The sequence below is a fragment of the Melanerpes formicivorus genome, unplaced genomic scaffold, assembly GCF_026170545.1.
Source record: "Melanerpes formicivorus ecotype bairdi unplaced genomic scaffold, bMelFor1.0.p_v2 SCAF_349, whole genome shotgun sequence".
Classification (NCBI taxonomy): Eukaryota; Metazoa; Chordata; class Aves; order Piciformes; family Picidae; genus Melanerpes; species Melanerpes formicivorus.
Genome location: NW_027142701.1, coordinates 80,520 through 94,639, shown reverse-complemented (window position 1 = coordinate 94,639; position 14,120 = coordinate 80,520). Strand labels below are relative to the sequence as shown.

At 52.7% G+C, this 14,120-nt stretch overlaps 1 protein-coding gene across 9 annotated transcripts in view; it reads left to right on the top strand.

Moving 5' to 3' along the window:
• Nucleotides 1-14,120, top strand: part of NCAM1 (neural cell adhesion molecule 1) — a 99,832-nt gene that overhangs the window by 46,976 nt on the left and 38,736 nt on the right. For 6 of the 9 annotated variants that reach the window (XM_068170346.1, XM_068170345.1, XM_068170352.1 and 3 more), the window contains exons 5-9: nucleotides 1,083-1,220; nucleotides 2,265-2,382; nucleotides 3,293-3,462; nucleotides 4,216-4,358; nucleotides 9,349-9,378. In XM_068170346.1, the coding sequence (XP_068026447.1) occupies nucleotides 1,083-1,220; nucleotides 2,265-2,382; nucleotides 3,293-3,462; nucleotides 4,216-4,358; nucleotides 9,349-9,378 (599 nt within the window). The remainder of the gene's footprint in view (nucleotides 1-1,082; nucleotides 1,221-2,264; nucleotides 2,383-3,292; nucleotides 3,463-4,215; nucleotides 4,359-9,348; nucleotides 9,379-14,120) is intronic. The other 3 variants (XM_068170348.1, XM_068170347.1, XM_068170353.1) reach the window with 1 other exon arrangement.

The following is a 14,120-nucleotide window of genomic DNA, read 5'->3' as shown; positions in this document are numbered from 1 at the left end:
ATTAAATGGTGGGAAGGGAAATTGTGTTGCACTGAGCCTTGCCTCAACCCAGAAAGGGCAAAGAGAGGAGAAGCTGTTAGCTGCAGTGAGCTTCCCTGAGGACCCCTGGCTGAGGGGAGACCTCACTGCTCTCTACAGCTGCCTGCAGGGAGGTTGGAGTGAGGCTGGTGCTGGCCTCTCCTCCCAGGGAACCACCAGCAGGGGGAGAGGGAATGGCCTGAGACTGTGCCAGGGGAGGGTTAGGTTGGAGATGAGGAACAACCTCTTGACTGCAAGAGTGGGCAGGGTTGGAACAGGCTGCCCAGGGAGGTGCTGGAGTCCTCCTCCCATCCCTGGAGGGGTTCCAGAAACCTGTGGACTTATTGATTAGCACTTAGTGATTAGATGGTGCTGGGTGGTAGGTTGGACTTGATGGTCTCAAAGGTCTTTTCCAGCCTGGTTAATTCTGTGGTCCTGTGGTGGAGTCCCCATCCCTGGAGGTGTTCAGGAAGGTGCTCAGGAAGCTGTCGACCTGGCACCTCAAGGGAGAGTTTGGTGGCTGTGGCAGCTGGGTTGTCACAGCACCAACCAGGGTGGAAAAGACCTCAGAGATCATCAAGTCCAGCATAACACCCAGCACCTCCTGACAACTAAACCATGGCTCCAAGTGCCACATCCAATCCCCTCTTGAGCACCTCCAGGGGTGGTGACTCCACCACCTCCCTGGGCAGCACATTCCAGTGGCCAATTCCTCTTGCTGGGAAGAACTTTCTCCTCACCTTGAACCTAAACCTCCCCTGGCACAGCTTGAGACTGTGTCCTCTTGTTCTGGTGCTGCTTGCCTGCCTGGGAGAAGAGACCAACCCCCACCTGGCTCCAACCTCCCTTCAAGGAGCTGGGGAGAGCAATGAGGTCTCCCCTGAGCCTCCTCCTCTCCAGGCGAAGCAACCCCAGCTCCCTCAGCCTCTCCTCCCAGGGCTGTGCTCCAGACCCCTCCCCTTGCCCTTCTCTGGACACAGTGAGGCTCTGGTTGGAGTGGATGCTCTCTTTGGAGGTGCTTGCCCACCTTGCTGACTGAGAGCCCCCTGCTGCTGTCTCCCCAGTGCGGTTCATCGTGCTGTCCAACAACTACCTGCAGATCCGCGGCATCAAGAAGACGGACGAGGGCACCTACCGCTGCGAGGGCAGGATCCTGGCCCGGGGGGAGATCAACTTCAAGGACATCCAGGTCATTGTAAACGGTGAGCAGCTCTGGGCAGGGGCAGGGGGGTCTGATGCCTGCACTCTGGGCTGCTGCTGCTGCAAAGGTGGCTGCAGGGCTGCCCTCCCGGCTCGCTGATCCCTCCCTGCCGCCTCGACTGGGAGCGGAGACCTGGAGGTGGTTACAGGAGATGGTTGTGGCAAAAGAGACCTTGAAAGACCTTTCAGCAGCTCCTGATTTAGAGGGAGCACTGGGGTTTTTTCTGTCCTCCCTTCCCTGTGCTGATTGCTTTGGAGAGCTCTTGCATCAGACCTGCAGGTGGTGGCCCCAGGGGGGTTGGCTTGCTGGTGGCAGAGATCATAGAATCAATGAGGTTGGAAGAGACCTCAGAGCTCATCAAGTCCAACCTCTCACCCAGCACCTCCTGACAACTAAACCATGGCTCCAAGTGCCACATCCAAGCCCCTCTTGAACACCTCCAGGGGTGGTGACTCCACCACCTCCCTGGGCAGCACATCGCAGTGGCCAATTCCTCTTGCTGGGAGGAACTTTCTCCTCATCTCCAGCCTAAACCTCCCCTGGCACAGCCTGAGAGTGTGTCCTCTTGTTCTGGTGCTGGGTGCCTGCCTGGGAGAAGAGCCCAACCCCCACCTGGCTCCAACCTCCCTTCAGGGAGTTGGAGAGAGCAAGAAGGTCTCCCCTGAGCCTCCTCTTCTGCAGGCTAAGCAACCCCAGCTCCCTCAGCCTCTCCTCACAGGGCTGTGCTCCAGACCCCTCCCCAGCCTCATTGCCCTTCTCTGGACACCTTCAAGTCTCTCAATCTCCTTCTTAAACTGAGGAGCCCAGAACTGGACACAGGACTCCAGGTGTGGCCTGAGCAGTGCTGAGCACAGGGCAGGATGAGCTCCCTGCTCCTGCTGGCCACACTCTTCCTGCTGCAGGCCAGGATGCCCTTGGCCACCTGGGCACACTGCTGGCTCATGTTCAGCTGCTGTCACCCAGGTTGACTGTGAGCCTGCCAGGGCTCAGCCCTGCTCACATCCTCTCTCCTTCCTAACATGAATGTGGATTCCTTCTCTTCTAGTCCCTCCTTCTGTGCGTGCCAGGCAGAGCACCATGAATGCCACTGCCAACCTCAGCCAGTCTGTCACCTTGGCCTGTGATGCTGATGGCTTTCCTGAGCCCACCATGACATGGACAAAGTAAGATGCTGTGTGTGAGGGCCTGATTGTGTGTGAGCATGGGGGTGAGCCCCAGGGCCTGGGAAAGCAGCAGCTGAGCTGCAGTAAGATTCTCTATCACAAGATAGAGAGTGGCCTCATCACGTCCCAGGGGTGGTCTCACAGTCATGGAATCAGGGAACTGCCAGGGTAGGAAGGGGCCTCAAGGCTCAGCCAGTCTGCCATGGGCAGGGACACCTCACACCACAGCAGGCTGCTCACAGCCACATCCAGCCTGGCTGCAAACACCTCCAGGGATGGGAGGTCAGGGCCAGGTTGGATGAGACCTGGAGCAATCTGCTCACTGGTGGAAGGTGTCCCAGCCCATGGCAGGGAGCTTGGAGTAGATGATCTTCAAGGTGCTCCCCAGGCTAAGGCATTCAGTGATTGGTGCTGACCAGGCCTGTCCCATGGGGCAGTTGGTTACCAGCTGGTGGGGGAAGCTTGTTCACAAGTGGGGGCTGTGACTTGCAGTGATTTAGAGCCACACCTGAAGTCTTTCCCTTTAGTTCTTCAGGGCTGCACTTCCCTGTTGGGCAGTTTGCAGCCCTGTGGGGGGCAGATTGAGGACAGGTTGCCTGTGTGGAACACAGTGATGCCAGCTTGGAAGGCTGCCTTGGTGTGCAAGGAGAGAAGCCACCTCGAGTGGGGTTTGCAGCTCTTGTGCCTGGGCTGTGATGTGTGTCAGAAGGTGCAAGGTGCAGCAGGGAGAGATGAGGAACAGATCAAAATGTGAGCTCTGCAGGCCATGGGGGGAGGAGGGGGTGGTGCCCCCCTCAGCCTGAGGACTTGGGAGTGCAGCAGTGCAGTTGTAGCACTCAGCAGCCTAAAGGGAAGAGGTTTTGATTGCTTCTCCTCCCCAGCACAGCAGTGTGTGCTTTGTGCCCTGCAGGGATGGGGAGCCCATAGAGGAGGCTGATGATGAAGAGAAGTACAGCTTCAACTACGATGGCTCTGAGCTCACCATCAAGAAGGTGGAGAAGAGTGATGAAGCAGAGTACATCTGCATTGCTGAGAACAAGGCTGGAGAGCAGGATGCTACCATTCACCTCAAAGTCTTTGGTAACCATGCCCTTGCTGTGCCCCCTTCCCAGTCCAGCTCACTGCTGCAAGCTGGACCCAGCCTCCTCCTCCCAGAGCTGCTGCTGTCCCCCTGCCACCATGACAGGCAAAAGAGATGCTGTGTCTGAACCAGAGCCCAGCACCATCCTGCTTCCCTTCTGGGTAAAGCAGCTCAGCCCTGTGCAGAGGTGCTGAGGGGTGCTCCAGAGGGCTGAGTCCTCACCCAGCCAAGGCTGCTAGTTAAAGGGCTTCAGCACCTGGGTGAGGCTTGCTGTACACTGGCAAGGGAGGTGACCTCCACCCCACTGCTGCTGGCTGACCTCAGGCTTGCAGGAATGCATCAGCAGCCTCCTGGCCTCCCCTCAGTCTAGGAGAGCTGAGGAATGTCCTTGTGCCTGGCCCACCCCTCTGCAGCCCCTTGACAAAGCAGCTTAGCCAAAGGCTAATTTGAGGCAGAGAAAGTAGGCAGTTGGAAGGTTTGCCAGGGCCTGGGATTATCCACTCATCCATGCATGGGTTCTGCCCCAGATGCAGCCTCCTCTAGCCCTCTCTTGCTGGAAGCATGTGCAGGAAAGATCTTGCAGCTGTGGAAGGAGGCAGCCTGTGCCCAGAGGTCATCCTGCTCCCTTCCCCACGGGGCACTCAGCTTGGGCCAGTTCTGAAGCCTTTTACTCCCCTGCCCCCCAGTGCTGCCTGGCTCAGACAGAGCTGTTGCCAGCCCCAGCTGGATGCAAGCTGTGCTTTTCCTTGCAGCCAAACCCAAAATCACTTATGTGGAGAACAAAACAGCCATGGAGCTGGAGGAGCAGATCACACTGACCTGTGAGGCCTCAGGGGACCCAATCCCTTCCATCACTTGGAGGACCTCCACCCGGAACATCAGCAGCGAGGAGAAGGTAAAACCCTTGCCAGGGCCACACTCTGCCTTGGCTCTGCCTGCCTGGGCTGCTGCAGGCTGCATGAGAGCTGCACGTGGGCACAGGGGCACTGCCCCTCCTGAGGGAGCAGCTGGGTGGTCCTGCAGGGGCTGCCTGTGCCAGGGGCTGCCTGTGCCAGGGGCAGCTCCACAGCTGCAGGCAGGCTGGGGCTGTGCTGGTGTTTGAAGAGCCAGCTCAGCTCACAGCAGCTGGGGATGTGCTTCAGGGTCCTGGCTGCTAGAGAAGCAGCAGGGCCCTGGAGCCTCTGCAGAGGAGTTTCCACAGGGACCTGCACTTGCAGGGAGCTTGTGAGAGGCTTTTTTTGCCACCCCCCCACCCCCTCCTTCTTGTTTCCAAGCTGAGGGGTGGAGAGGAGCACCCTGCAGCTGCCATGAGCTGGGAGGGTGGCAGGTGGGGAGGTGTTGCCTCTCAGAGGTGCAGTGGACCAAAATGAGCCTGTTCATGCAGCCCCTCCTTGCCCTCCTGTGCTGTATTCAAGCACTGCATGCTTCAGAAGCACAAAAGCCTTGGCTGCCTTTGTGCTCACCTCCTGTAGCTCACATCAGCTCCATCTCTGTTCTCCAGAGGCAAAAATAATTAGCAGTTTTTCTTTCTCTCTCCTTTTTTTTGCTTCCAAGGAGTGCTGGGTTGGTTTTATTTCTGGGCCATGGGCCTCATTATCTAGAGGAGATGAGGAGGATGTGCTCTGCTGCTGTGGGTGTCCCATCAGAGTGGCACAAAGTGTAGTTCAGAGGCAGGGAGAGGCTGGGGTGAGGAGCTGTTGGCTGTTAATCATCTGAGAGCAGAGGATCTGAAGGCTCAGCTGCCTTGGATGTTGCAGTGGTCCTCACTCCCTGGGAAGGCAGCAGCTGGCAGGTTATGAAAGCCTTAAAGCAGCAGAGGTGTCCACACTGCTGCCCTCCTGCAGAGAGCTGCTGGGCTGAGGCCAGAGGAGGCCACAAGGATGCTCCAAGGGCTGGAGCAGCTCTGCTGGGAGCACAGGCTGAGGGAGCTGGGGCTGTGCAGCCTGGAGAGGAGAAGGCTCCAGGAGCTCCTCAGAGCTGCCTGCCAGGACCTGAAGGGATCCTGCAGGAAGGCTGCAGAGAGACTTCTCCTGAGGGTGTCTGCAGACAGACCCAGGGGGAATGGTTTGAAGCTGAGGGACAGCAGGGTCAGACTGGAGCTGAGGAAGGAGTTGTTCATCAGGGAGGTGGTGAGACTGGCACAGCCTGCCCAGGGAGGCTGTGGCTGCCTCCTCCCTGGGGGTGTTCAAGGCCAGGCTGGATGAGGCCTTGAGCAGCCTGGGCTGGTTGAGAGGTGTCCCTGGGCATGGGCAGGGAGGTTGGAGTAGATGAGCTCTGAGGTCCCTGCCAGCCTCAACCCTTCTGTGGCAGAGCTGCTCCAGCTGCCTTCATGCTGCCAGCTCACCACCACACTGCTGATCTGTGACTTTCTAATCAGGCTGCCAAAGCTTTGCAGCCTTAATCCTTCCTCCCCCTCTCTTGGATCTCAGGGCTAGTGGCAACCCCTGCAAGGCTGAGGGAGAACTTTCCATTGCCTTCAGCAGCTGCTGGCTTGGGCTCTCCATACAGCATGGCTGGGGCCCTGCTTGGGCAGGGGGAGGTTTGCCTGGGGGAGCAGTGTGAGGAGCCAAACCCTTCACTCTTGCTAGCTCCAGAGGTTGAATCACAGGCCCAGAAAAGAGCTTTGGGGAGGGAGGGGAACAGAAAAGCTGCAGCAACTCTCCCTCAGGTAGGAGCCAGCAGGAGGAGCAGTGTGCAGAGCCCCAGCTCTCCCTCTGCCCAGCCCAAGGAAGGGCAGAAGGTGCCAGTGGCAAAACTGCTAAGCATTTTTGAGCCTCCCATCTCTCCTGCTGTGAAGCTGCTGATCAGCATGGAGGGAGAGATTCTTGCTCTGATTAGTTTCATCCCTGCTGTGGGGGCAAATCAGAGGTTTGAGGTTACTGCCATGTGTCTCATGTTCAAACCTTGGGGGGCAAAGATTGATTCAGTTGATTGTTGATTGTTGTTGTTGTGTCCTACACTGTGCAGCTCTTCCCAGGCAGGATTTGTCTGTGTGTGTTGGGTTGGGTTCTCCTCTCACTCTCCAGCTCATGCTGTGTGCTCAGGTGAAGGGGAGAGGTGGCCAGAGGATGCTCACCTCAGATCAGCTCTGCTGGAGCCTTCTGCTGCAGCCCAAGGCATGCCTTCACTTTGCTATCCACTTACTGCTTCTGGAGGAGGATGGGAGTGGAGTCCCCTCCACTGCACAGCTTGAAGGCTCAGCCTGCCAGGGTGCTGGGCCAGCTCCTTTCAACCCCACTCTCACCTGGAAGGCTTGGAGCAGATGATCCTTGGGGTCCCTTCCAACCTGGCATTCTCTGATTCTGGCTTTGCTGCTGCTGTTCTACCTTACCTCAGGGACTGAGTGCATCTCTCTTCTCAGGTTTTGCTTGCTGCTGTAGTCACACTTCAGGTTCTTAAAGGCCTGGAGGTTCCTTAACTCTCCTGAACATTTGGTACTTCAGCCACAGGGACCCAACCCCCATTCTCCCCAGTACCAGGTGATGGGATGAGAGGAAATGGCCTGAAACTGAGCCCGGGGAGGCTTAGGGTGGAGATGAGGAACAATCTCTGTGATGCCAGAGTGGTCAGGGACTGGCACAGGCTGCCCAGGGAGGTGGTGGAGTCCCCATCCCTGGAGGGGTTCAGGAAACCTGCAGCCATGGCACTTGGGGCCATGGTGGGGCTGGGTTGATGTTGGACAGGATGCTCTTGGAGGCCTTTTCCAACCCAAACAGTTCTGTGAGTCCCTGAACACCTTCAGCAAAGTGCTGCTGGCTGGGAGGTGCAGGTCAAACACTTCAGACTTGAACTTGCTTCATTTCCTGACCTTTTTTATTCCCCCTTCCCTCTTAAGTGGGCAAAGAGGATTCCCTGCCTCAAATCCATGGTCTGCTTTGTATCTCCTGAGATGGGCTTAGGAGTAGCTTTGGGTTTAGTGATCCAGGGGCTCAGCCACACTGGCAGCTCCCAGGAGCTCCCTGCTGTAGCCAGGATGCTCCCATTGAGCAACTTCCAAAGGGAAGGGAATGCAGGAAGCTCTTGGTCCCCATCTCTTCCCTGCATGATGCTGCTCAGAGCTTGTGTCCCCCCTTGGCTTGGGGAGGGGGGGTTGGTATCACACTCTGCAGGCTGGAGGATGGACTCCTGCCTCCTCTCCCCACACCTGTGAGAGCCATGGCCAGGAAACAGCAGACTCAGGCAGTGTGGGAAGGGCCTTTGCTTCTCCTTCACCTTCCTTTCAGCTGGCGGGTTCTGAATGGCCAAGGGGAGAAGGAAGTCTTTCAACTTCCCTCTGTTCTGACTCCACAGAGAGTCAGTGGCAAGGGTTGAAAGGGAGCTTGGGAGGGCTGTAAGCAGGGCAAGGTGTGGGGAATGAGTGGTGCATCAAAAAGGGACCCTGCTGACTTCTCCTAGCTGAGCTCTGGAGGATCTTGGGCACCACAGGAGGAACAGAGACAGAAATGAGCAGATGATGGCAGTGTCCTATGCCCTGCAGCTCCCTGTGAGCTTCTCTTCAGCTTCTGCTCACAAGCAAAGCCTTTGCCCCTTGCTCAAGGCACCCACATGAGACTGCCTGCACCATCTGGGTCTCACAGTGTTCACCAGGAGCACTGTGGAAGCAAGAGTGTGGTCCTGATGCTCATCTCCTAAGCTCCCATCTCCATTCTGTAGTGTCACTCTTGTGTGCTCTGTTACATCCACCCCTCAGCAGTGCTTGTGCCTCACCTTCAGCAGTGCCATCACAGCTGTGATGTTCATTAGCAGGTGATTTCTGCCTCCTGGATCAGGCTGCAACTGAAAGAGACCAGAAGGGGGAAAAGAAAAAGATAAATGATAGGGTGGGGGACAAAAAACCTGGAACCCAGCAACTTGGGGTCTGCAGTCAGTGGTCCACACTGGTGGTGGCTTCCTCTGCCTGGGACATGTGTGGCTGTGGGGGAGGTTGCTGCATGTTTCACTGATGCCTGTTGGTTGGCTGCCCTGAGCTCAGTAAGGATTGGGTCTACACATCCCTGAGCATGGTGAGCTGGAGGAGGGAGGTCCTGCCCAGCTGCCTCCTGCCCAGCAGGCTCAGCCTGTTCCAGTGCTCTGCAGCTGAGGGTCTCCTGGCACAGCCTTGCATGTCAAAGGGGTGCAGATGCATGAGCTGCCTGAGCTGGGTGTTGATGGCCATCGGTGTGTGGGTGTCAGGAGCCCAGCTCTGTGCCTGGCTCTGCAGCTCAGTGACCTAGGCCAGCAGAATCCCCTCCTCAGGACACTGGGGAAAGGTTCCTAGCAGTGGTGAGATAGGAGAAAGGAAACAGTGGCTCCAGAGGAGGGTGGTGAGGCTCTGGCACAGGCTGCCTGGGGAGGCTGTGGCTGCCTCCTCCCTGGGGGTGTTCAAGGCCAAGTCTAGCTGGGAGCTCTCTCTGCCCATGGCAGGAGGTTGGAGCGGATCATAGAATGAGCCAGGTTGGAAAAGACCTCAGAGCTGCTCAAGTCCAACCTCTTCCCTCATCCCTAACACCTCCTGGCAGCTAAACCATGGCTCCCAGTGCCACATCCAAGCCTTTTCTGGGGGACCCCACGATGACCTCAGAGGTCCCTTCCAACCTCAGCCATTCTATGTCCAACCAGCAGCAGTCTTTAGAGCATCATCAGCCTTTGTTTCAGCATTTTAAGGCCTATTTCCAGGCTACCTAATTTTGCCTGCAAGCCTCAGGTGGAGGTCAGGTCGGGCAGAGGGAGCTGTGCTCACCCCCTCCCCACACACACACACACACTTGGAGCTGCTCAGCTCCTGGGAGCCTGCATGTGCACAGCCCCCAGCGTGGTGCCTGGGCTGGGATACCTGAAAGCAGCCTCTGATAACCTCTTCCTGCTGTTTCTCTGTTGTTGTTGTGTTCTATATCTGTCCTCTCCAGGCCTCCTGGACCCGGCCCGAGAAACAAGAGGTATAAGACTTGCCAGACCCTTAGCCAGCTTCTTTAGTTCGGTTTCTTGGTTGTTTTTCTCTTCTCTCCTTTCTGTTCTTCTTGGTTTCCTCCTCTCTTAGCCTTACAGATTAACAACCTCTCTAGCCCAGTAACTACACCAACTAAACCAGCATTAATCACCTGAGCCCCTGCAACACCAACCCCTGAGAGAGAAATCGGCTTCTAGACATAGCAGTTGCTTGGCCTCCTAGCACTGAGCAAACCAGAGCTGTGCTGGCGGTGGGGGAGGCCTGGTTGGCACCAAGGAGAGGGTGAAAGCAGGGGAAATGGAAAGCACAAGGCCAGATGTGCCCCAACTGCTGCTGGGCTGCCAGCCTGGATCACCTTTGCCCTGCAGGGGGGTTAGGAATTAGCCATGAGATGGTTTGGGGTTGGGGTTGAGTTTGGGTTTGGGTTGGGTTTGACTTTGGGTTTGGGTTTGGGTTTGGGTTGGGTTTGAGTTTGGGGTTGGGTTTGGTTTGGGTTTGAGTTTGGGTTGGGGTTTGGATTGGGTTTGAGTTTGGGTTTGGTTTGAGTTTGGTTCTGGTTGGGTTTGAGGTTGGGTTTGAGTTTGGTTCTGGTTAGGTTTGAGTTTGGGTTTGGTTCTGGTTGGGTTTGAGTTTGGGTTTGGTTGAAATTTGGTTCTGGTTGGGTTTGAGTTTAGGTTTGGTTCAAATTTGGTTCTGGTTGGGTTTGAGTTTGGTTCTGGTTAGGTTTGGGTTTGGGTTTGGTTCTGGTTGGGTTTGAGTTTGGGTTTGGTTCAAGTTTGGTTCTGGTTGGGTTTGAGTTTGGGTTTGGTTCAAGTATGGTTCTGGTTGGGTTTGGGTTGGGTTTAAGTTTGGTTCTGGTTAGGTTTGAGTTTGGGTTTGGTTCGAGTTTGGTTCTGGTTGGGTTTGAGTTTGGGTTTGGTTTGGGTTTGAATTTGGTTCTGGTCGGGTTTGGTTTTGTTTTGGGGTTTTGGTTTGCTTTGAGTTTGGCTTTTTGTTTAGGGTAGAGGTTTGGGCTTGGTTTTTGTTTGGGGTGGGGCTTGGGTCTTGGTTTTTCTTTTGGATGGTGCTTGGTTTTGTTTAGGGTGGGGCTTGGAGCTTGGCTTTTGTTTAGGGTGGGGCTTGGGGCTTGGCTTTTGTTTAGGGTGGGGCTTGGGTTTTGTTTAGGGTGGAGCTTGGTTTTTGTTTAGGGTGGGCCTTGGGTTTTTGTTTAGGGTGGGGCTTGGAGTTTGGTTTTTGTTTTGGGTTGGGCTTGGAGCTTGGTTTTGTTTTGGGTGGGGCTTGGGGCTTGGCTTTTGTTTAGGATAGGGCTTGGAGCTTGGCTTTTGGAGGCGCTTGGCATTTAGTTCGTATAGTTTGGGTGGTTTTGGTCAATTTTGGGTGTTTTGGGGGAGAATTTTGTACTGTGTTTTTTTTTCATTGGGTTACTTTTATTTGCTTTCATTTGGGACTGGTTTGGCTTTTTTTGTGTTTGAGTTGAGTTTTGTTGGGTTACTTTGTTTGGATTGGGTTTTGTCTGGGGTTTGGGGGTGGGGTTTTGGTTGGGTTTTGTTTAGTTGGGGTTTTTGGATGGATTTTTGGGGGGTTGGATTTGTCATGGTTGGGGTTTTTTTGCTTGGGTTTTTGGGGGGTTTTGTTAGGGGGGTTTTGGGGATGGATTTTTTTGTTAGGTTTTTTGGTTGGGGTTTTTGGATGGGTTTTTTTCTTTGAGGGTTTTTTGTTGGGGTTTTTTGGAGGGTTTTTTTTGGGGGGTTGGGAATTTTGTGGTTCTTTGGTTGGGGTTTTTTTGGTTGTTTTCTTTTTTGGTTGCTTTCTTTTTTGGTTGCTTTCTTTTTTGGTTGCTTTCTTTTTTTGGTTGCTTTTTATGGATGGGTTTTTTAGTTGGGATTTTTTTGGTTGGGTTTTTTTTGGTTGGCTTTTTTGGTTGGCTTTTTTGGTTGGCTTTTTTATTGGGTATTTTTGGTTGGGGTTTTTTTTGTTGGGGTTTTTTGGTTGGCTTTTTTATTGGGTATTTTTGGTTGGGGTTTTTTTGGTTGGCTTTTTTGGTTGGCTTTTTTATTGGGTATTTTTGGTTGGGGTTTTTTTGGTTGGGTTTTTTATTGGGGGTTTTTGGTTGGGTATTTTTAGTTGGGTTCTTTGGAGGTTTTTTTTGGTTGGGTTTTTTATGGATGATTTTTTTTGTTGGATTTTTTAATTGGATTTTTTTAATTGGATTTTTTGGTTGGATTTTTTTTGCTGTTGGTTTTTTTTTTGTCGGGTTTTTAATTGGGTATTTTGGTTGAGTTTTTTCGTGGATGGATTTTTTTGGGTTGGGATTTTGGTTGGGGTTTTTTTGGGTGGCATTTTTTTGGGTTTTTTTTGGGGGGGGGTTGGATGGATTTCTTTTTTTCTTGGGGTTTTTTTGTTGTTTTTTTATTAGGTATATTTTTTGAGGGGGGTTTATGGAAGGACTTTTTTTTGTTGGATTTTTTTTCTTGGGGTTTTTTTGTTGTTTTTTGGTTTTTTATGGGGTTTTTGGATGGATTTATTTGGTTGGGTTTTTTTGGATGGAGTTTTTTGCTTGGGTTGTTTTGTTTGGAGGTTTTTTTGTTGGATTTTTTGTTGGGGTTTTTTATTGGGTATTTTTGGTTGTTTTTTTTTTTGTTGGGCATTTTGGGTTGGGTTTTTTGGTTGGGCATTATGGGTTGGGTTTTTTGGTTGGGCATTTTGGGTTGGGTTTTTTTTGTTGGGATTTTTTGGTTGGGTCTTTTTATGGATGGATTTTTGTTGGGCATTTTTTGGTTGGGATTATTTGGCTGGGATTTTTTGGTTGGATTTTTTTTGTTATATTTTTTGGGGTGGGTTTTGCTTGGGTTTTTTATTGGCTATTTTTGGTTGGGTTTTTCATGGATGGATTTTTTTGCTTGGGGTTTTTTATTGTTGGGGGTTTTTGTTGGAATTTTTTTGGGTTGGGTTTTTTGGTTGGGTTTTTTTATTGGTGGATTTTTTGGTTGGGTTTTTTGGTTGGGTTTTTTTGTTGGGTTTTTTTATTGGGTATTTTTGGTTGGGTTTTTTTATGGATGGATTTTTTTGGTTGGGTTTTTTGGTTGGGTTTTTTTATTGGGTATTTTTGATTGGTTTTTTTATGGATGGATTTTTTGGTTGGGTTTTTTGATTGAGGTTTTTTTATGGATGGATTGTTTTTTGTTTGGGTTTTTGTTAGGTTTTTTCATTGATTACTTTTGGTTGGGTTTTTTATGGCTGGATTTTGTTGTTGGTTTTTTTTATGTTGGTCCTTAATTGGGTATTTTTGGTTGGGTTTTTTATGGATGGGTTCTTTTGGTTGGGTTTTTTTGATTGGGTTTTTTTTGGTTGGGTTTTTTATGGATGGGTTCTTTTGGTTGGGGCACTTTTGGTTGGGTTTTTTGTTGGTTGATTGTTTTGTGTTGTTTTTATTGTTAATTGGGGTTTGGTTTTTGTTGGGTCTTTTTTGGTGGGGCTGGGTTTGGTGCTTTGGGTTTGGCTGAGATTTGGGGCTTCTGGGAGCTTTGTTGGGGTTTTGTGGGTTTTGTTTTTTTGGCTTGGGTTGGATTTTTATTTGCTTGGGGGTTGTTTTTAGTCACTTATGAATGTATTTAGGTTTGGCTTGGGGTTGGGTTTGGGTTGATTTTTATCCCCCCCAAAGCTAACCTGCCCTCCTCCAGCCAGCTCCTCTGTTTGCTCATGGCACTCTTCAAGCTGCTTCTCCTCCTCTTAAGCAACAACTGCTCCATGTTCCACTTCAGAGCCAGTGCAGCTCTGGCTGTCACAAGTTGACATTGCTCCAGGAAATGCTCTGAATTGCTTCCTGATGGCTGAGCTGTGATTTGCAAGGGGCAGATGGGGCTGGGGGGTAATGCAGCAGCTCAGGTTGCTGCCACTCTGCTCTGTTGCTATTTTATGTCACATTCAGTGCTGTACATGGGGAAAACAACCTCAGAGTAATCTCCCCTTGCATGCACCTGGTTGGTACCATTCCTGCTTCAGAACAGGCCAGAAAGGAAGCTTGCAAGCAGACAAAAGGGATCAGAGCAAAAGCAGCTGTCAGAACTGAGCAGCTTGGGGTTTTAGGCTCAGCTTCGTGGAGGGTTTGGGTATCTTGAGTTCTGTCTTTATTCTGAAGCCATCTTAAACCTCAGGGACTGGGGTGGCCTCAAAGGGATCCTCTGACACAGCAACCATCTGCCTTTGTTTGACATGGGGCTGGGAAAGCTCTGCCCAGGCTTACTTCTGTTGGACACAGAGCTGCTGGAGTGAGTGCAAAGGAGGACACAAGGATGATCCCAGGGGCTGCAGCACCTCTGCTGTGAGCACAGGCTGAGTGACCTGGGGGTGTGCAGCCTGGAGAGGAGAAGCCTCCACGGGGACCTCAGAGCTGCCTGCCAGGACCTGAAGGGATCCTGCAGGAAGGCTGCAGAGAGACTTCTCCTGAGGGGGTCTGCAGACAGGACAAGGAATGGTTTAAAGCTGAGGGAGAGCAGGGTTAGAGTGGAGCTGAGGAAGAAGCTCTGCAGTGTGAGGCTGCTGAGACTCTGGCACAGGCTGCCCAGGGGGGCTGTGGCTGCCTCCTGCCTGGGGCTGTTCAAGTCCAGGCTGGATCAGCCCTTGAGCAGCTGAGGTGTCCCTGCTGTGGCAGGGGGGTTGGAGTAGATGACCTCTGAGCTCCCTTCCAATCTGAGCCATTCTGTGGAGAGGTTCACTGTGGCAAGTGGGGGC